Here is a 21,525-nt window from a genome sequence, read left to right on the forward strand (position 1 = left end):
TAGCTGGAATTACAGGTGTGTGCCACCACACCCAGCTAATTTTTGTATTTTTAGTAGAGACAGGACGGGGCCAGGCTGGTCTCGAACTCCTGATTTCAGGTGATCCGCCTGCCTCGGCCTCCCAAAGTGCTGGGATTATAGGTGTGAGCCACCACACCTGGCCCTCATGTACAGGTTTTTGTGTGAACACATGTTTTCATTTTTCATGTGTATATACCTATGAGTGAAATTGCTGGGTCACATGGCAACTCTATGTTTAACCATTTCAGGAAATGCCAGACTATGTTTTGAATCGATTGCATCATTCTACCTTTCCCCCAGCACCGTTGAGGGCTCCAATTTCTCCACATCTCCGCTAACACTTTTTTTTCTTTTTCTTTTTTTTCTGAGATGGAGTCTCGTTCTGTCATTCATGCTGGAGTGCAGTGACACGATATTGGCTCACTGCAACCTCCACTTCCCAGTTCAAGCAATTCTCCTACCTCAGCCTTCTGAGTAGCTGGGACTACAGGCATGAGCCACCACATCTGGCTAATTTTTGTATTTTCAGTGGAGACGAGGTTTTGCCATGTTGGCCAGGCTGGTCTCGAACTCCTGGCCCCAGGTGATTCGCCCACCTCAGCCTCCCTAATTGCTGAGATTACAGGCATGAGCCACTGCACCTGGCCATTGCTAACACCTTTTATCTAACTTTTTGCTTCTAGTCATCCTTGTGAGTATGAGGTTGTATCTTATTATAGTTTTGTCTTGCATTTCCCTGATGGCTAATGGTACTGAGCATTTTTTTAGTGTGCTTATGGGCCATTCCTATATCTTCTCTGGAGAAAGGTCAGTCTATTCAGATCCTTTGCCCATTTTTAAATTGGGTCATCTTTTTACTACTGAGTTATAGGAGTTCTTTATATATGCTAGATACAAATCCCTGATCAGATACTTATCTTACAAATATTTTACTCCATTCTGTGGGTTGTCTATTTTGATAGAGTTCAGTTTATCTATTTTTTTCTTTGTTGCTTTTACTTTTGGTGTTATATTTAAGAAGCCATTGCCAAATCCAAGATCACAAAGATTTACTCCAATGTTTTCTTCTAAGAATTTTATAGGTTTAGGGCCCAGGGCAGTGGCTCACGCCTGTAATCTCAGCACTTTGGGAGGCCAAGGTGGGCAGATCACCTGAGGTCAGTAGTTCAAGACCTGCCTGGTCAACTTGGGGAAACCCCGTCTCTACTAAAAATATAAACATTAGCTGAGTATGTTGGTGCACTCCTGTAATACCAGCTACTCAGGAGGCTGAGGCATGAGAATCGCATGAACCTGGGAGATGGAGGTTGTGGTGAGCCGAGATGGTGCCTCTGCACTCCAGACTGGGCAACAGAGAGAGACTGTATCTCAAAAAGAAAAAAAAAAAACTTTATAGATTTAGCACTTATATTTAGGCTATATTAAAACATAGGCTTCCATTTTGAGTTAACTTTTGTATATGGCCTGAGGTAAGGTAATTTCATTCTTTTGCTTGTTGATATCTTCCTTGTATCTTTACAAAACATCCCATAGCATCTTATGGGACTCTGGTGCTCCAGGAAACACTAACTGGAAAATGCTGATGAGGTCCAAGTTTCTTAGTCTGGCACAAGGCATCTCACCATCTGCCCCCAACTTGTCTTTTCCCAATTTCTCCAGGCTGATCTCTTGCTATTCTCCAGACTTGCACTGGGCTTTCCTGTCTCTGCGCCTTAGTGTGTGCTGTTCTGTAGGTCACCCCTACCCCATGCACACATCTTTGCCTGCTGAAATTCATTCATCCTCCAAGGAAAAATAATAGCTAACATTTATTGAGTGTTCGACACGTACCTGACATTTTTTCTAAGAACATTATTTGTGTTACCTCATTTAATTCTTGCAGCGACTCTATGAAGCACATACTCCTATTGTACCCGTTTTACAGATGAGGAAATCAGTGCTCAAGGTGGTCAGGTAACTTGCCCATGGTTATGCAGTTATCAAGTGATGGGGGAAGAATTTGAACCCAGGCAATCTGACTTGAGAGTCCCTGCTTTTAACAAATCATTACTCACTTATCAGTCTTTGCTTATCCCTGCAACTCCGTCCACCACTTTACTTGTACTAAAGTATGTTTACTGAGCTTCACCCTGTATTTCACTGAAATAACAAGTTAGTGAGTGAGTAAAAGAATGAATAGAACTGGATTCTCAGAGTTGGAAGGGACCCAAGTAGTGGTATGCACTCCAGCATAACCACCCGACTTGAGGGATGGGGAGGTCTCTGCAACTCTCCAGGGTCACAAGGTAGGGACAGAGGCCACATCAGGACCCAAGTCTCTGCCCCTCCTGCCGGGCAGTGTTGACACCATGCTGGCTGTGCCTCCATGCCGCACATTACTTGAGTATCTCCTTGAGACTCCAATCTGAACTCAGTCCGAGGCAAACAGGACAAGACCCCTGGGACTCTGCCCTGTCTCCCTCCTCCAGGGAAGGGGAGTTAGGCCTGGCAGAGCTGCTCCTGGGCTTCAAGACCCTGCTGGTTCCTCCCCCATGCAGGGCCATCCCTGGGGTCTCAACCTAGCTTTCTCTGTTTCCTTGGAGGGAGCATCGGGAATGAAAGGTGGCAGGCAGCCAGGGGCACAGGGTGGGGCGGGAGGAAGGGCCCCAGGTCCGGTTCATTTCCTGGCACCGTTGTTTGCTGCATGCCCCTGGCTTTTGGTGGCTGTTTCCACCACGCCCACAGCGTTCCTCCCTGGCTGAGTGGGCAGCTGGCCTGGGCTGGAATTCTCTCACATCCTCAGCCTCCGTTGTGTCTCCGCTGGGCCCACTCTTGGAGCCCAGCAGATCTGGGGGAGAATTCTGCTCCTCACGCTGCACATGACCTTGGGCGTGCCACTTTGCCAGTCTGGGCCTTTGTTTCCTCTTCTGGAAAAGGGGAAAACGTGACTGATCTCACAGGCTTGTCATGAAGAATCAAGGATAATATACATGAAGGGCTGGCACAGTGAGATTCCCAATAAAAACAACTATCCCTTTTTCTCTGCCTACCTCTCCCCATTTCCCCCACTCTTCCAGGATGCCCACTTCCCGCTACCTCCCCATCCCTGTGTTGGAGTCTCAGTCTGAGCCCTAGGTAGAGCCTTTTCTGGAGTCCTCTATGATGGGAACACCTTCCCCAGGTGCTGGTCCCTCTACTCGCTCTTGGGTACCCATAGAAACACCCACGCCTCACAGCGATGGGACCTGAGGGGACCGATGGGGACACCATGAGTGTTTCAATGGACCAGAGGAGGTTCAATTTGACCACATCATTAATCTCCATCCAAGCAGAACACTGTAGTAGCAGCCATTGGCAGGGCGGAGAAAGAGGGTCTGAGCTGGCTTTCCTAGAGGTCAGAGCTCTTGGTGGAGAGACAGCCACTACCATGCCATGCCACCAATGGCCACCATCATCCCAGTAGAAAACAGGCAAACAGGACAAGATCCCTGGGACCCTGCCCTGTCTCCCTCCTCCAGGGAAGGGGCTTGTTTTCTATTTATTTTACTATGTGCTGGGCACTGTGTGAGATTCATTGACTCGCCACAAGGGTTCTATGATTAGGGTGCAGTTATTAATTCCATTTTACAGATAGAGAAACTGAGGCATGGAGAGCTGAAGCAACTTCACCCAAGCTAACAGGTGACCTAATGTGGCACATGCTCCATCAGAGGGAGAAACAGAGCTATGCTGAACTGGAAAGCATCTGCTGAAACTTGGGAAGCCTGGAAGGTGGTGGATTTCAGTTGGCCTTGAAGGAAGGGGAGCTGTCAACAAGCAAGAGGAAGCTAGAGTGTTGCAGGGAGAGGACAGGGAGAGGGCAAAAAGCTAGAGTGCTCCAGGGCCTGGAGAAAGTGGCAAGCAGATGTCTGGGGCACGAAGACCTGCCTCACAGGTCGGGGTTGTGTGGAGAGTGGAGGACAAGGGCTGAAGGTGAGCAGGGTGGTTTGCCAAGGACCTCAAACTCCAGGCTGGGGAGCTGGGCTTTGGGCTTTGTTCTGTAAGGTATCCAGGGTTGGGTTTTGAGTGGGGTCAGATCAGGGAATAAGATGGCCTCCTGGAGCCAGGTGACAGTTGACTTGAAGGGAAGGGAAGGGCGCCGTGTACTGGGCCCAACGCCAGGTGCTTCCCATCGATGGCTCAGTTAACCCTCCCCACGGCCCTGAGAGTTGGGCATGGTTATTACTACCTCTTTGCAAATAAAGAAACTATGGCTCAGAGATGACCAGAGGCCAGTTAGAGGCTAATGTGCATTGGGGTGGGAGGGACCCCATGGCCTGGGAGTGGGGCCAAGACGCAGGCCATGATTGCACACTGGCAGGGACAGTGGGTGTGCAGTGCCATGAGGCCTTCTCAGGGCATCTGCAAGTGCAGAAAGGAGGGAGGGATGCTCAGAGAATGAATGAAGTACGGACCTCTGGAGCTACATCCAGGGTCACCAAGATGCTAGAGTGAGAAGAGGGCTGGAAGGAAGAGCAGAGCTGAGGAGCTAGAGCCCACGGTGCAGGTGGTGAGGGGCCTATAGAAACAGGGGATTAAGGCCAGGCGTGGTGGCTCATGCCTGTTATCCCAGCACTTTGGGAGGCTGTCTCTCCACCAAGAGCAATGGATCAATTGAGGTCAGCAGTTTGAGACCAGCCTGGCCAACATGGTGAAACCTCATCTCTACTAAAAAAATACAAAAATTAGCTGGGTGTAGTGGTGGGCACCTGTAATCCCAGCTACTCGGGAGGCTGAGGCAGGAGAATCACTTCAACCCAGGATGTGGAGGTTGCAGTGAGCCGAGACCATGCCACTGCACTCCAGCCTGGGTGACAGAGTGTCTGTCTCAAAAGAAAAAGAAAGAAAGAGAGAGGAGAGATGGAGGGAGGCAGGGAGGGAGGAAGGCAGAAAGGAAGGAAGGAAGGAAGGAAGGAAAGAAGGAAAGAAGGAAGGAAGGGAGGGAGGGAGGGAGGGAGGAAGGAAGGAAGGAAAAAGAAAGAAAGAGAGAAAGAAAGAATTGGGGATTAGGAGGGTTATCTTGGGTGAGATTCCTGTAGTCTCAGCCTGACCACACAAAGCCAGGCTGGCACAGCCTGGTCAACATCAAAGCCAAGGCCTCAGGGAAAGGCCTCTAAGAATTTTCCTGTGTTCACGGGTTTGGCATGGACCACCTTGTGGTCCCTCTGGGCTTCAGTCCCTTGTCTAGCTCCAACCCTAGCCCAGGGCCTTTGGCAAATTGCCAGCTCCACCTAGCAGGCCCTAGAGGTGCTAGAGATTTCCTGGCTGTCCTTGCTGCTGCCCTCATCCCATGTGCCCTGCATCCCCCCTGCCACCAGCTCCTCCTCAGCCCCTCCCCTAAATGTCCCTCAAGCCTATCTACATCTCCACAGCCCCTTGCCCTTCCCATTTTCACCTCCACATTAGCCCCCCAGATGGATCTCCTTAACTCCCGATCAGAGGGAGCATTGGACCCACAAAGGCTGTCGGCTCATTCTCTTGTGTGAATCCATCAGCTCCCCTCAGTTCCAAGGCCAGCAAGCCAACACCTAAACTCGGGCAGGCACCAGTGTTTCCCTGAGCATGTCCCTATGTCCCTCATGTTGCTGTGCTGTGGTTTCTGCCCCATTACCCTGCTCGTGTTGCATCTGGCTCCCCTCCCTTCTCTCTGCCATGTGGTAGGCTGGGCTCTCACTCTGCCTCTGGGTCACACCTGCCAGAGACGCTGCCCAGGGCAGTTCTGCCATTGAGGCTGTGGCCCTGACACCCCCCAAGCCCCATCTGACTCCTCCACTCAGAGGGGTCCCTGACATCCATGACAAGGTGGGGAAGGGGTCCTCCACAGGAAGAAGGCCAAGGCCCTGGGGGATTGTTTTCCAAGGATGCGAAAGCCCCTTCATCATTGCCCTCATCCTGCTAACAGCCAGAGAAGCAGGTGCCACAGGCCCGGCTGGAACCCCTGCCCACCCCACCTGCCCCCACTAAATAATTATTTACCCCAGCTCTTCCCCATGCTCTGGCCCTCCTGACCCCTGACCACCTTAATAGTTGCCTGACTCATTTGTACCTCAGGGCCAGAGTCTCTGTGGGCAATGCCGTCATATCCTGCCCCTCCCTGCCTGGGAGCACTAGGGGTACTCTGCCAGGTAGGGCTTCTGCATTTCAACAGGAGCCTTCAGGAGGTAAGGCCCAAACCTATAGGCGGACTGCCTAATAGTGAGCATGTCTGTGATCCTGGCAGGAAAGGAGAGAGCCATTGTGGGGATGGGGAACTTTTGCTGCCTCCCAGATCAAGCTCCCTAAGGGCGCCTTGCCGTGGACATCAGACTTGGGGTCCCAAGAACAGGGCGTGTGCCTTCCCTCAGTCTGCCCTAGGAGAGCTAACTCCTTAGCTTGGCTGACACTTACAAGCAGGTTTCAAACCAGCAGTAATTAGTCCCACAGGGGTGAGGTCAGCAGTGAGAGGCTTGTGGCCTCACTGAGGGAGCTGCGATGAGGGATGAGGGCTGGGAGGAGGCTTCAGCCTGAGTTACTGAGGGCCTCAGTCCATTCAGAGCAGGCAGGGAGGAGGAAGTGAGTCAGTGGGCACAGCGATTCATGCCTCAGAACTCTGACTTTCTTTTTCAACCCACTGAGCCAAGACGTTTGTCCCAACAGGATCGAAGGGTGGGGGAGGGGAGGGGAGCCAAGGGATATTAAAGAGACAGGGCCAGCCTCTTATTCGCCTGCACTGGGCTCCTGTTTTAGTGCCATAGAGTATGTGGTGATCGAACTCAGCTGGACACACCGTGGCTGAAGACTTGCCATGTGATGGAGAAGCGGCCATGGGGGCTGGGAAACACAGGTGTCAACACTGAGGATAACCACCAGCACTTAGCGGGAGAGCGGCTGACTTCTGGGCCCCAGCTCTTTTTCAACAAACCCAAGAATTTGGCATCTTTATGTGGAATTTATAGATGAGGAAGCAGGTGAAGGGACTTGTCCAAGGTCACAGTCCCACTGGTCTAATCGTACTACAAGTCCGAGTGAGAAGTCAGTGTGAGTCCTGGACAACTCAAGAGTGACTAGGGATAGTGGCTGGCGTGGGGGTGGGAAAAGGCTTTACTGAGAAAGTAGAAATGCATGAAAGATTTTGAAGAACAAGTGGAGATTTTCCAACTGAACAAGTGAGGAAAGGGCATTCCAACCAGAGGCACCGGCACGTGCAGAGGTTGGGTGGCATGGCTGGCCTGGTGCTGTCATGCCGGACCTCTGCTGAATTTCAGTGGGGATGGCACCAGGTTCAAGAGGCCGAAGAAGAGAGCCAGAGTCAGTGAACGAGATATAGGTTTATGGGGAGCTTACATGCAGGGACAGTCCAGTAGCAGTGGGCCAGACAGCACCACAATCACTTGCAAAATGCATGGCATTTATATAGCATTTTCACTTAGTACCCTGCCCTGGCAAACTCTACCTGGCAACACACATTTAACCCAAAACAAAAGACCTCAATCCCCAATCCCCTCCATGGCTCGAATGCCATGAGAGATGGGCCAGGGGCTTAGATGTTCCTCATAGATAAGAAATGAGTTTGTGGGTTGGCCACTCTCAGATTCCTTAGCTCCAAATTCTGAATGCAGATTTTTCTTAAGTTATTGCTGTCAGATGCATCTGCCATGCAGGTATGTTTGTGGAATCCTTCTGGGAGTGGGGACCAGGCTCCGAGAGAGAGGCTGTGACAGGAGGAGCCCCTTGTTGAGGAAGAAGGGAAGATGCTAAGTACTTCTGGATACATGGAGTCCAAGGAGCCTGTGGCCAGCCGGAGGTAACTGGCAAGAGTTAAACATCAAGGCTGGAGCCTGGCAGGTGTCATCAGCATGGAGGAGAATGTTAACCAACAAGGGTCAACTGTGGAGACATAGAGATGAGAATCACAAACAGATGCCCAAAGTGGACTGAGGAATCTTGCAAGGGGGAGAGAATTCTAGGGAGGAGAGGGTAGAGAGGAGTTTAAATAAAATACAGATGGAGAGGTCAACAGGTCGCTGCTGTCACCCTAGAAAGGTCAGAGGGAAAGGGGCCAAAGTTGACCATAGCATTTGCCCATCAGAAGAGCCTGGTGCCCGAGGAGAGAAGGAGGTTCCAGTGAGATGGAGGGGGATGAAGGCAGATTGGGGAGGTGGAAAGGGTCACAATAAACCTAAGGGCAGGATCCCTAATCCAGGAGAGGGTGGACAGGTGACTCCACTCAAAGGATGTGACTTCTAGGCTGTGACCTCCTGGGAGAATAGAGGGTAGCCCAGATGACTGGTGGTGGAGAAACAGCAAAAGTCTGGAGGCAAGAGGAAGACTGGCTCCATCGAGGAACTGCAAGGTGCTCACAGACCTGGGTGAAGAATTAGAAGGGGTGAAGGGCAGCGGTGGGGAGGGGTGGAAAGATGAGCAGGGCTATCTCAGGGATGGTGTTGTATCCTGAGGGCAGCAGGAAACCATCAGACATACCAAGTAGGAAAGAGACTCTGGTAGATTTGTAGGAACCTCACTCTGGCTGCCATGCAGGTGGTAGGGAGAGTTGGAGGCAGGGAGGGCAACAGGAAGCACTGGCAGTCATCCAGGGAGAAAGGACAGAAAGGGGCGGACACACTGGCAAGACAGCAAGAAGGCAGAATCCGGGGGACACAGTGATTGGCTGAGCTGGCTGAAGAGAAGGAGGAGCAGACATTCAAGCTTCCAGTGGGGATGAGCCCCTGGAGCAGAGCACTTGGGTGACCCACATGATGGTGCTTGAGGAACTTCCAATCAGGAACTTGGATTCAGGAACTGAATCCACGATATGGTCTGAGTTATTAAGAGCCAATAAGATGGGCTGGGCATGGTGGCTCACACCTGTAATCCCAGTACTTTGGGAGGCTGAGGAGGGAGTTCGAGACCAGCCTGGCCAACATGGTGAAACCCTGTCTCTACTAAAAATACAAAAACTAGCTGGGCGTGGTTGTCCATGCCTATAACCGCAGCTACTCGGGAGGCTGAAGCAGAAGAATTGCTTGAAACCGGGCGGCAGAGTTCGCAGTAAGCCAAGACTGTGCCACTGCACTTCAGCCTGGGCAACAGAGTGAGACTCCCACTCAAAAACAAAAACAAAAACAAAAAATAACCAATAAGATCATTTTTATCTAAATATCAGTAAGGCACAATGGAGAGAATTTCCCACTTTGGTATTTTAGTCTTCATTTCTACCTGAGCAAATAACCATGTTTCATCTAGTGTACGGCAGCAGATACATTCCTGTGTCCATTAGTATTGCATTATGAAGAAGGCAATGAAACTCAGCACTGATGAGCCATGAGGACGATGGCCCCGAATAGAGCAGGTCCAGGTTGGCCAGCCACATGGATTGACCCAGCCAGAAGTATGTGCCATGTCCAAGATGAACACTACCATCATCCATTCACCCAGCTACTCCCAAGGGCCTTACTGACCCTGTTTCCAACCACAGGACCAATCCCAGCCACTGGCGGAAGGATAAATACAGATACACTTCTCACTCCTGCCCCTGAGGAGCTGACTCTGGAGGAAAGCCCATCATTGTGGAGTCGGAGAACCCTAGGGGTGTTACCAGCCACACTGGGGAGGTATTCATATCTCCTGCACCTTGGGCATGTCAGTATTTTCAACTATAGCCAGGGAGGCATCTATACCTCCTAGGGTTATTAGAAAGTAACATACATAAAAGGCTGCACACATAGTATGTGCTTAATACATATTTGTTCCCTATCTATATTAAAATACACATAAAACATTCAGACATGCAGTTGCATAGGCAAACACCTGTGAATACATAAGGGCATGTTTTGATCATCATACATTTAGGAACCCTCTACCCCCAGTGGAGTGTCTAGGAAGTTAGTGGGTGAAAGTAGATGAAGCCCTGCCCCCGACCTCCCCAGATTTCCCACCTGAGCACAGAACCCTGCCAGTAAAGAGGCTTCTCCACAGGAAATGGCAAGGCCCTTGGGGACTGGTGACTCAGCCCTGACTCAGCCATGTGGCCTCCTGGGCACCAAAGGGCCACCTTGACTTGAGGTTGAGAATGCTGTAGGCACAGCAGAGTCCTAATCTCCCAGCCAGGAGAGAAGGGGACTCTGGGGGCCAGGGCAGGGCATGTGCAGCAGGGCCAGGCCTTGGGCAGTAGGAAAGGAAGAGAGAGACAGAGAGGGCTGGCAGGCAGGAAGTACCTGGATGTTTGGGTCCTACTCACCATGCCCTCATAGGGATCACTGCCTATTAATCCCCAAAAAGCCTCCGTGCTTTCCCTCCTTCACTCCCAGCATCCCTCTCGCCCCACACCTGTCCCTGAAGCCCCAGTCAAATCAGTCCCTGGGCCTTCCTTAGCCATTCCTTCTCTCCCTCCCTCGGCCCCTGCTCCTGCTCAACCCACCCCTTGGCCAAATTATTACACCAGCTGCCTTCTCCCACAGCCCAGTATCTCCTGACAAAGTCAACTTCATGCAGCAGCCAGAATGTTCTGACAGCCCCCTTTCTCCCACAAGCACCACCCCTAACATACAATGCAAAATGGGTTTAGCCTGTTTAAATATGAGAGCATCCAGAACAGGAGGCCACATCCTGGCCTGTCAATGAATGCTTGAGCCTGGCAGATTCTGAGCCAGGGGGATCGCCTGGACGAGGCCTGCATCTGGGCCACAGGAGAAGGAAATCTGATAAGCCCATTCAAGCTTCAGCACTCTCTCCCTCCCTCCCTCCCTCTTCAGTAATTTACATTTTCAATTCAAGTCAGATAGACACCTGAGTCTCAGTCCAATAGCTGAGATTTGGTACACTTTGTTGAACAGATATTAGAAGGCTTGGGACACAATGAATGCAGATTGGGGAATAGTAAGAGATTTCTCTCCAGCCCTTTCATTTCACACATGGGGAAACTGAGGCCTGGAACAGGAAGGTAACTTGCCCAAGGTGAAAAGGCAGAAGAGAGCTTGCACTCAATTGAGGGGCACAGCATTGCAATTCCTCATTATTTTTCCAGCAGCTGCCTGTGTGCTTCACGTCTCTGTGCTGATCTGCCCCAGAGGGGTGAGGGTGTCCACTGGTGTGCTCCGGGGCTCTGGGAGAGTGAGATGAGGGCTGGGAGAGGGCAGGTAGAGGAAGACTTGTGGGAACACAGCAAGTGCTAAATAAACAGAAGCTGCCTTTGTGGAATATTGACATTGTCATTGTTCCAGCTGGGAAAACTCACCTGAACCAGGACCCAATTCTTCTGCCTTTCTTCTGCAGCTCCTTTCTTTCCCTGTTGTCCAGATACTCCTCCTCCAGGGAGCTTCCTTGACCTCCCAGCAGAACCCACCGTTTGCACGTTGTTACGGTCACCTACAGAGGCAGATGGATTCCATCCAAGGTTTGGTTTGAATGAAGACTGATGACACCACCCAAACACCAAGAGAGTATGAAAAGGTCTATTATTTACATAATGGAGGTCTCCAGGGGGAGCAGGGTCGGCCTTTCAAGCAGGTCCCAATTGCCTTGGGAGAGCCAGGAAGGAGACTGGCCTGGGTTTTTATCGTGGTTAAGGAGTAAGAGTTCCCTCAGGAAGGGGCTTGTGAATATTCCCCCATCAAACACCAAAGGAGGGTGCACCCAGACTTTCTTATCAGCTTGTCCAGGTGTAGGGCACAAAGAGGGAAGGGTGAGGCTTAAAAGCTGTCAGCAAACATCAACAAATGAACTTAGACTCCTCATTACACATATTATTCCGGTGCCCTTGTTTCTCTATGTTTCTAGGTGGGTCTCTTCTCCATGGGGAAGGGTTGACAGATAAAGAGTTGACATGATAAAGTCAACTGAATGATGAGATGATCCTACAGATGACAGTGCCACTGCAACCAAAGGACTTTGAGATTTCTCTTTCTCCATCTCTCCAGCTGAGGTCCTTCTAGTCTCCAAGTCTCCCTCCACGCCCACTCCATCTCCCCAGACTGGTCTGACGCTCCCCCACATTCTTTGGCTCAGGCCCTCCCCCTACCAGTCGCCCCTGCTCTGCTTCACATTCCCTCTGGACACTCCCCTGGAGTGGAAAAACCATCCCTCATCCCTTTCCGGCTCCCAGTCCCAGGATCGGACATGCTGGTCATTCCTGTTTGGGATGTCCAAAGAGATAAGGCCTGGCATGGGGCCGATCTGTCATTGCAGGATTCTCAAAGCTGTTTCAGGCAAGATCCTCACCCACACGGCGTTTCCACCCTAAGCCCCTGCCCTTCTTGCCCTGGCTGGCTCCCCTTCTCCAGGAACATGGTAGAGGATTCAGGAGCCAGGCAGAAAGCAAAGATCACTGTTCAACTTCCATCCAGGTCAGCTTCCTGTTCCTTGACCCCACATGTCTTCTAATCCCTGGAGGCCCTGGGCCACAAAGCAGACCATGAGAGAGGCTGGGTGGCTCTGGAAGTCACAGGTCAGGAACAAATCCTGTTCTAAGGGACGTCAGAGACAAGTGTCTTCTTCCCAAACACCACAGAGAAAGCTGTTATCGCAGCTGCTTTTGTTTAGGCATGTCTAGCTGTCTGACAACCATCTGCCTGGAGTTTGTCTTTTAAAGACACAGCTGTGGTCAGCGGCTTCCAGTCCTAGCTCTGCCTCCCATAAAATTCAGATCTTGGACAGGCAGGTAACCTTCTGAGGCTCTGTTTTCTCCTAAGTCAAATGAATATGATAATCCCCACCTCACAGGGAGGCCGGGAGGATAAAATGAGCCTGCCTGTGAAATGATTTGCAAACTGTAAAGCTAGGCCGGGACCCTTTCCCAGGCTCTGAATCTAATTTTGTACTCATAATTCTTATGAGTACAAAATAATTTTATTCTTAAAGAGAGCCCCAAATTGCACAAGCTTCAGACCCCACCAAACTTGGATGTGCCCAAAGTAGTGTATAAATATTAATTATTAGCATAAGTAGTTAAGGGCTCCAGGATCAGATAACACAGGATGAAAATCCTAGTTGTGTGACCTCTGCCAAATTGCCTAACCTCCCTGAGCCTCATTTTTCTCGTTTTAAAACAGAGATAACACTCCAAAGATTGTTGTGAGGATTTAACATTTGTGAAGCATTTAGCATAGTTCCTGCTGCATATGTGCTTAATACATGGTGTTTTTTTCTTATTAAGAATAGATGGAGAAAATAATGCTTGGGGAGGCCAGGTGGGGTGGCTCACCCCTGTAATCTCAGCACTTTGGGAGGCCGGGAGTGGCGGGGGGGGGGGGTTGATCACGAGGTCAGGAGTTCGAGACCAGCCTGACCAACATGGAGAAACCCCGTCTCTACTAAAAATACAAAAATTAGCCGGGCATGGTGGCAGGCGCCTGTAATCCCAGCTACTGAGGAGGCTGAGGCAGGAGAATCGCTTGAACCCGGGAGGCAGAGGTTGCAGTGAGAGGAGATCGCGCCACTGCACTCTAGCCTGGGAGACAGAGTGAGACTCCATCGTCTCAAAAACAAAACAAAACATAAAACAAAAACAAAAATGCTCCGGGGAAAATGGGTCTCTGAGCTGCAGTAAGAGAAATGTGAGTTAGATCCAAGAAAGTACATAATTACCTCTTTTTTTTTTTTTGAGACGAAGTCTTAATCTGTCGCCCAGGCTGGAGTGCAGTGTACTCTGTCGCCCAGGCTGGAGTGCAGTGGCGCGATCTCAGCTCACTGCAACCTGCGCCTCCCGGGTTCAAGAGATTCTCCTGCCCCAGGTAGCTGGGACTACAGGCACCCGCTACCACGCCCGGCTAATTTTTGTAATTTTTTAGTAGAGACAGTGTTTCACCATATTGGCCAGGCTGGTTTCGAACTCCTAATCTCGTGATCCGCCCCCGTCCCGGCTTCCCTAAGTGCTGGGATTACAGGCGTGAACCACCGCGCCTGGCCAGAGTAACCTCTTGAAGCTCCCTTTCAATTTGATTCCTTGGTGGAGACCTTTAGGCTCCGCCCACCTACCGCCACCTGGCGCTACCCACCAAACACCTGATGGGGGCTGACGTCCAAGCCCAGTCTCCAAACACTCTGTTCAAGCTTGAGTAAGAAGAGGGAGCCTCTGGGATTCTCTGGGCTGGGCCCTGAAGGCAGGAGTGGACGAGAAATGGGTACGGTCTAGGCTCAGCTTCCTGGCGACACAGTGCTTTCTGTGAAGGAGGGACTCATTTCTACATTAACAGTCTTATCCCTTGATACCAGAAGTCGCAGGGGAAAAAATGCTTTTTGGTAATTACAATTAGCGACATTTGGTTGTTACCACTGCTAAATATGTCTGTCTTTGCTGAGGGGCCAACCTCAGCTCGGATCAGGATGAGTGGACAGGAGAAATAAATTTCTGCAAACACAGCGAGGAGCCTGGGTGAGAGGAAGAACTCCCAGAGACCGACAGCCACCTCTTGGGGACTCACAGCGCTGCGGAGGCGAGTCCAGCATTCCAGCCAGCCGCGCGCGGACGTCTGTTCCCAGATGCGCCAACGCCAGGTCTCTCCAGCGGGCTGGCCTTTTCAGCAGCAGCAGCAGAGGCAGGAAAGCGGCCGGACAAATCCCACCCCCGGCTCCGCCAGTCACATCCATCTTGCTCCCGAGACGACCCTTTCCCAGAGAAGCGAGGGGCGGGGAGGGGAAATCTAAGCCTTTGGGTGTTGCCGACAGGTGTTTGGGGGAGAAGGCGGAGCTGGGGTAGGGAGGATGAGGAGGGAGGGGCGGTGCTGCCCCTTTAAGAGGCGGTGGCCGAGCCGGGACCTTTTTCTCTTTCCCCGGAAGGAAAGCGCAGCCCGGGCTGGGCTCGCAAGGTGGGGAGGTGCGGGACTGGGCGTGGGGAGGCGGGGCGCGCTCCGCAGGACCCCTCCCTCCTGTCCTCCTTGCGGTCGACCCGTACGCTTGCCAGATCCGCCGCGGAGCCGGGATCGAAGGCGACAGCGCGGCCAAGGGGGCGCGGCCGGGACAAGCTGGGGGCCGGTTGCACGGGCAGGGGCGGCGGCGACCCGGCCGCTGGGGAGGCGGGAAGATAGACCCACGGATCTTAAGAGGGGATCTGAGAGCGCAGCTGTGAAACTGGCTGAGGCTGGGGACACGAAACCGATCAGCACTACGGAGCACAGCGGCCGGCGGGTTCCAGTGTCCTCCGGGGGCGCGGGGAGCAGGTGAACAGGTCCTCACGCCCAGCTCCGCGCCCTCACGCGCTCTCGCCCGGACTCGGCTCCTGCTCGCAGCCATGGGCCCCGGCCCCAGCCGCGCGCCCCGCGCCCCACGCCTGATGCTTTGCGCCTTGATGGTGGCGGCCGGCGGCTGTGTCGTCTCCGCCTTCAACCTGGATACCCGATTCCTGGTAGTGAAGGAGGCCGGGAACCCGGGCAGCCTCTTCGGCTACTCGGTCGCCCTCCATCGGCAGACAGAGCGGCAGCAGCGCTACCTGTAAGTGAAGCTGGAGGGTGTGGGGTGGGAGCGAGAGTGTGCGTGCGGGGGATGCAGGTCCGGAGCGGAGTCGGAGTCCGGGCCAGCTGGCCCTTGGGAGCCAGGATTAAGGGGCAGGTACCCAGGCGGCCCACTGGCTGCTGGGGGTTGGCGGGAAGTGGAGGATTGGGTGTGAGGTCGGGCAGTAATCATTGGCAAGTGCTGACGGGGCCAGAACCTGTCTAGACGCCACCCCTCCGCCCTTTAGATCTCTCCTGAGAGCGGAAGTGGGGTCCCGGTGACTGAGTCCTCTCCCATTCTGTGAACCGAGTACCCAGCACTAGCCTCTTCTCTCCAGGGCTGGGAGTTGGGGTAAACTGCAAGATAAACACCCAGCGGACCCCCCCTTCCCCTACGCTTGGGGGAAAAATGAGCATATGCATTTAAGCACCTCGCTGGTAGTCTGCGGCCACGTCAGCCACACCCTCTGCAGAGCCAGACTGGATGGCCTTCTCAACCGCTGGCTCGGCGGATGGAGGGTGAGGTGATGGGTGAGTCTGGGCGTTTGGAGCTGTCCATACGCTCCCTCTGACGCCTTGAGGATAGCGGCAGTGGAAGAGAGAGGAGGACTTGTCCCAGCTCTGGCTGCGTCTCCTCCTGCCCACCTCCAAGCAGTGGCACTCTCCCCGCAGATATCCTCCCTGCATTCCACGGATTCGTGTTGGATCTTCAACCCTGAGTGTGTTTGTTTTGGTTTGAAGAGGGAAACAGTGTTTTTCTCTTTCTTCTGTTCTCCTTCCCCAACAGCTGCAAGGAGGAGGGGAAGAGCTATGCATAGGGGAGGAAGGAGGAGGAGGTTGCACCCAGCCGCCTGGGTCCCCCTCACTGCACCAGGCACACTCATGCCCAGTCGCATGTCCAGGATTCAGAGGTCTCTCTGCTGTGGCCTCAGAGCATGCCGAGGTTGGCGGCTGGGGAGGTGAAGCTGTCCAAAGAGGGATGGTGGTTAGGACAGGTTAAGCAGGTACCATCCACCTCTTTGGGCTGGGTGATCTGCCCCCTCCTAGCCTCTGCCCCCACCTGGCCTCTGACCCCACTGAACAAGAAGATGTAGTCACATTCAGGGTACACTGAAATCTCTCCCTGCTCTGGTTGGGGCCTGCAGAGATTGAGGAAGTTTAGAATGTCCAAAGTCCAAACTCTGCCACTGCCTTGGTTCTGCCCTCCTGACCTAGCCTGCCTACCTGGACTTAACCTCAACTCCATCTTGCTCTTGCAGAGGCTAGGGCTACCACACCCTTCCCAGCCTGGCCCCAGCAGCTGCCACCTGGCCTTAGCCAACCCTCTATCTTTTGGAGATCCTGAGCCACCAGGAGCACACGTTTCTACATCAGCACTCTTTCTGTCCTAACCAAGAAAAAGATTTTCAGACTTTCAATGCCAAATCTCCATGATATAAGATAACATAGATAAAGAGATCAGACTAGAAAGAAAGAGTCAATAATGATTCCTCAACCCCTCTCCCTTTTGCCTGGTGACCTTGAGCAAGGTCCCCTCCCTGGGCCAGGTTCCCCTCCCTGGGCCAAGTTTCCCCCAAAAGGGGTTGGACCTGGATCTAGTGCTCTTTCCCACTGCTGCTGGCCTGTGAGAGTCAACTTGATATGGTAGAGGGAGAAGAGGCTTGGAGGTCCCATGGCCAGTGTCCTGTCTCAGATCTGTTACCAATACCTGAACCTGAATTTCCTTACGTGTTGGAGGGAGGGGAACAGCATGCCTTCTTTTGGGATGTTAGTGGGGCTGTAACGAGATAAAGTGCGTAAAATCCTCTGCACATGTGCCTTTCTCCAAGGAGCACCTGAAGGCTCTTGCGCTGAGGCCAGAACCTGGATGCATCCTCATTACCCATGAGCCCCGTCCAAGGTGGCTGAGCAAAGGGGTTCTACTTTTCTCTCTGGGAAACTGGGGCTGGCATTCAGCCTGCCAGGAGCCCAGAAGGTTCTAAAGCTAATGAACCTCTGAGGGGCAGGAGTTCTCTCCCTTGAGTATCCTCAGTCTTTCCTAAGGGTGGTTCTGTGTCTTGGCCCTTCATCTCACTGAATTCAACCCCTCGGCCATTCAACCCCTTGACCATTTGGGAGAGCCAGCTGGGCTTAGCTGCAGCCAGCTGTGTAGCCAGATGCAAACAGCTGCCTGAGTGCACAACTCAGAGGAACTAACTAGTAAGACGAGCTGCAGCCTCATGTTCTGTTAGCCTGAAAGTCTCTTTGGAAAAGCGGGATCGTTCATGGTCTTGGATAGGCTCTTAAACTGGGGTTCACAGAAGGTTTTCAAGAGATGCAGGGACTCCCTGAAAGTATACCCCAAATCATAGTATTTGTCCACTGCCCTGTGGGTGGGAGGAGGGGAGAGCGCAGCTTTCTTGTTCTCCATTCAGAAGGCCTCAGAAATGGTTAGAAACCCAGGGTGGGACCTTCTTTGCTGCCCCATCACCTTCATCTCTGGACTGGGGTTCCTGGCCCACAACATAGGGGGCTTGCCCTAACCCAGGGCTCAATCTCCTACTCTGTGGAAATGAGGGGTAAGGAGCAGGCAGAGGACCAAGTGCTCTGGGCTTCTTGGCAAAATGCATGAGGGGTTCCTTGGAGGGACAGAGTACTGTTCTCTGGGAGGTGGTTACTGACACCATCTCTTCTCCAGCACCTGCACTGACATTCCTTCCTGGGAATCCAGGCAGTCTGGTCTGGTCTGACCCTGTGGGCCTATGGGGATACTGCCGGTCCTTCTCTTTCTTTCACTTTTGCTTGGAAATGTGGGTATCTGGGAAGCCCAGGGCAGGGTGGCTCCTAGAAATGAGGTCATGCCTGAGGTACACAGGAGCCAGGCTCACCTGCCATGCTGTCCTAACCTCATGTTTTCCTGGGCAGGGTGGGTGCCTGGCAGCCTCCAAGGCTCGTGCCAGCAGAAATGGGCACAGCAGCTGTGGCTGGAGGCAGAAGGCCTGCACGTGTAGTAGGTTTTACCCAGTGACCAGTCTAGGCCAAGAGGCTTTCAACTGGGCAGGAGTGGGAGAAGCCTGATCTTGTCAAAAAAGAAGCAGCGAAGGGGGCTTGGTCAGAACTAAACAAAGAAGGAAGAGGATCCCCTTTGCAGTAAGAGGGATTGAGGTTAGATGACACTTAGAATGCCCTCGGGAGTCAAATACAGGAAAAATACTGAAGAGCCAAGGAAAGGGAGAAGAACTGAGAAAAATGGCCTTGTTCTTTTTTTATCTGAGGCTTAGCCAAGGCTCTTTTTCCTGCCCTTTCTCATTCTCTCTCTCCATCCAGCTTGTTGCTCTGGTTCTAGGGCTGAGTCACCAGTGGGGAGAGGGGGCTGGGTGGGCAGCAAAGGAAGAGTAGGGAAGGATGGGGAGGGCTGCAGTTTCAGCTACCATGGAGCGGCCTCTGGGGAGATGGCTAATTCGGGCAGCAAGGTTGGCATAGAGCTGGGATCCAGGCATCCCAGAGCCGCCCCCACCCCTTCTCTGGGGCTCAGAGGTGGAGCAGGCACCCTCCCCATCTGCCTCCTGGCCTGGGGTGGGAGGGGAACACAGGAGGCTAGGTACCCAAGGAGTGAGGCCTTGCCGTGTTGGCCTGAGTGCTAGATCCTTTGGTCCCCTCTGGAATCCTCCCATGGAGCCACCAAGTGCCTCCCCGAGGTGACAGAAGCTGGGAAGGTGAATCTTACAGGCTGCTTCTCTGAGCATTACCCCACCCCAGTGCCCCCGGGGGCCTTCTCCTCTTTGGGGTGAGCCAACCTGGTACCTTGAATTCTCCTGGGTACTGTGCCCCGCCCTTCTTTGATTCTTCTGCTTTCTCCTTGGCTGTTCCATTAGCTTTGAACTGCCCCAAGGGGAGTGATAGGGCAGGGGTGAGGAAGGGCTTTTTTGGAACTTGGAGCTCAAGGCTCCACAGAGGCCAAGAGGGGCTGTTTGGCTGGAGCCAACGGGAGGGTGAGGAGGCAGCTGTTGGAAAGCCCTTGAGTAGTCACTTCACCCATCCCACTCCATCTGGGGGGCTGGGGGTCTCTGCTCCCCCGAGTCCAGCCTGACTCCAGGAGAGGGGCAGTCCTATCTCCTATCTTCCTTGCTCTAAGAGCTCCATCTAGGCATCTCTCTACCTAGTCTCCCTCCTTCTGGCTGCAGCTGAGGGGATGGGCTCAGTGCCGCTCTGGAAGGGGTCAGCTTTTGGATTTTGTGATCTGGACCAGACCCCAAAGCAGGTGGCTAGCAGAAATGCTCATTTGCATAATGATTTGCATTTCATTTGCATGTCAGTAAGGTCCCTCTCACCTTCAGGATTCTCCAACCCTCACCACACACACCTAGGTATGTGTGGCTGCAGGAAGCTGGAACTACCCTCTGCACACCACCTTCCCCCATCCATGCGCAGGCCTCTGGCTGTAGACCCATTGGATCCTGGGCTGGGAGCCAGAGGGCCTTAAAGGGCCTCTGAGTGGGCCAAGTGGAAGCTAAAAATACTCTGGGGGGGTGAAGGGGGGCTCCCTCTGGAATCTCTGAGGAGGGAGGGGCCTGGGATGTGGGGCTGGGATTAGGGCAATAGCCCTGCCCCACCCTCTATCAGTAGGCATAAGACTGGTTCCAGGCAACAGGCAAGAGGGTATAGGTGGTAAGGGGAAGTATTTCAATCTAACTGACATACGTGCCCAGCTCTGCCTGCTCAGTACCTCGGTAAGTTCAGAGGAGGGGATCCCTTAGCCCGTTACTGGCTGAGTTGAGGGGGCTGGGAGGGCATGGAGACCCTTCTGCTCAGCTGCCTCCTGTATGATAACATGCGCAGGGCCGTGGAGTGACTCTAGCTGCCAGCACTCCTACCCCCACCCCAGTGATCACCTGGTATCCTCAAGCCATGGAAGTCTTCTTATGTCTGTCCCCTGCTCTCTCTACACCACCAAAGGAGTCTCTTCTTTTCCCTCTGCTCCAGGTTCCCTAACATGCCAGGGCAGAAATTCCTGGGTCCAGCCAGGCACGGTGGTTCATGCTTGTAATCCCAGTACTTTGGGAGGCCAAGGCGGGTGGATCACCTGAGGTCAGGAGTTTGACATCAGCCTGGCCAATATGGTGAAACCGCGTCTCTAGTAAAAATACAAAAATTAGCTGGGTGTGGTGGCGCGTGCCTGTAATCCCAGCTCCTTGGGAGGCTGAGGCAGGAGAATCACTTGAACCTGGGAGGCGGAGGTTGCAGTGAGCGGAGATTGTGCCACTGCACTCCAGCCTGGGTAACAGAGCAAGACCCTGTCTCAAAAAAATAAAAGAAAAAAAGAAATTCCTGGATTCCTGGAGGGAGGGCTGGGGTCATGCTAGGGCCAGTCCTGATGCCACAACAAATCAGACCAACAATGCTCATACTAGCTATGGCTTCATATCAGAACACCCTTTTGCAGAATAGACCTATTTGTTCCTCCAGCAACCCTGGAGGTCAGCGGGAGAGGGGCTGCCCCCATTTTACAGATGAGGCACTCAGGGCTCAGAGAAGGAAAGGAAATTGCCCCTTCAGGCAGAACAAACCCTAGACCCAGGTCCGTGGGTTCTCAGGCTGAGATGCTCCTTTCCCGCAGGCTGTGGCTCCCTTCTCTCATCTGTCAGGCACGCCAGAGAGCGGACGTCCATGGGTGGTCAGGCAGAGGATTCATCGAGGCCTTCCCAGCCCAGACAGAAGTGACTCTCCAGGCCTGGCTGGCCCCCTGCCAGCTTCCCTGGCCAGGAAGCTTCACCCCTTCTCCCAGGAACACTTCCCCAGGGTGAGGTCTGAGCTGTAGTCTTAAAGTACAGGCAAGGTCCCACCCCCTTCCCAGCACCCTCAGGCACTACATTCCTAACTCCCAGTGGGTGGAGACACCCCAGGCCCCAGCATGCCCAGGCCCTGCCCTGCCTACTCCCTGCAGCCCACACTCACAGGTCCCAGGCAGGAGCTACAGGCGTGGCTGTTGCTTGGCACTTCCAGACTGGCAGAAGGCCCAGAGTCCAAGTTCTTAGCTGGGAGCTGTAGAGTGATAGAGTTGCTGGGGCCAAATGGTGGGGCACCTGGGAGGTGTCTCCCACCTGAG

General features: G+C 53.1%; 2 protein-coding genes across 4 annotated transcripts in view; one reads left to right on the forward strand and one right to left on the reverse strand.

Moving 5' to 3' along the window:
- Positions 1-1,824: 1,824 nt before the first annotated feature.
- LOC104680262 lies at positions 1,825-21,194 on the reverse strand. 3 transcript variants are annotated; one of them, XM_010386119.2, is made up of 5 exons: positions 20,987-21,194; positions 15,872-16,227; positions 14,436-14,619; positions 11,252-11,382; positions 1,825-2,927 (listed from the first exon to the last, which is right to left on the reverse strand). In XM_010386119.2, the coding sequence occupies exons 3-5, from the start codon at positions 14,599-14,601 to the stop codon at positions 2,580-2,582; spliced, it is 645 nt and encodes a 214-aa protein (XP_010384421.1). In that variant the 5' UTR covers positions 14,602-14,619; positions 15,872-16,227; positions 20,987-21,194; the 3' UTR covers positions 1,825-2,579. The 3 variants fall into 3 exon arrangements, 1 of the variants encoding a protein (XP_010384421.1); XR_004055092.1 differs by lacking the exon at positions 1,825-2,927 and adding an exon at positions 9,209-11,119; XR_750431.2 differs by lacking the exon at positions 1,825-2,927 and adding an exon at positions 9,209-11,139.
- ITGA3 (integrin subunit alpha 3) overlaps positions 14,934-21,525 on the forward strand; it is a 33,757-nt gene continuing 27,165 nt past the window's right edge. Inside the window, exon 1 of the mRNA XM_030923745.1 lies at positions 14,934-15,441. Coding sequence (XP_030779605.1) covers positions 15,242-15,441 — 200 coding nt within the window. The 5' untranslated portion in view covers positions 14,934-15,241. The remainder of the gene's footprint in view (positions 15,442-21,525) is intronic.

Source organism: Rhinopithecus roxellana, chromosome 19 (genome assembly GCF_007565055.1).
Source record: "Rhinopithecus roxellana isolate Shanxi Qingling chromosome 19, ASM756505v1, whole genome shotgun sequence".
NCBI lineage: Eukaryota > Metazoa > Chordata > Mammalia > Primates > Cercopithecidae > Rhinopithecus > Rhinopithecus roxellana.

What these genes read in the sequence shown, in the direction of transcription:
- LOC104680262 (XM_010386119.2), bottom strand. Translation starts at nt 14,601, where the DNA reads ATGGATGTGACTGGCGGAGCCGGGGGTGGGATTTGTCCGGCCGCTTTC. An exon ending in GGACTCGCCTCCGCAGCGCT is followed by an intron (nt 11,383 to 14,435) that starts GTGAGTCCCCAA and finishes CTGCCTCTGTAG; the next exon opens with GTGACCGTAACAACGTGCAA. An exon ending in AGAATTGGGTCCTGGTTCAG is followed by an intron (nt 2,928 to 11,251) that starts GTGAGTTTTCCC and finishes CCCCTTTTCCAG; the next exon opens with AAGAGGAAACAAAGGCCCAG.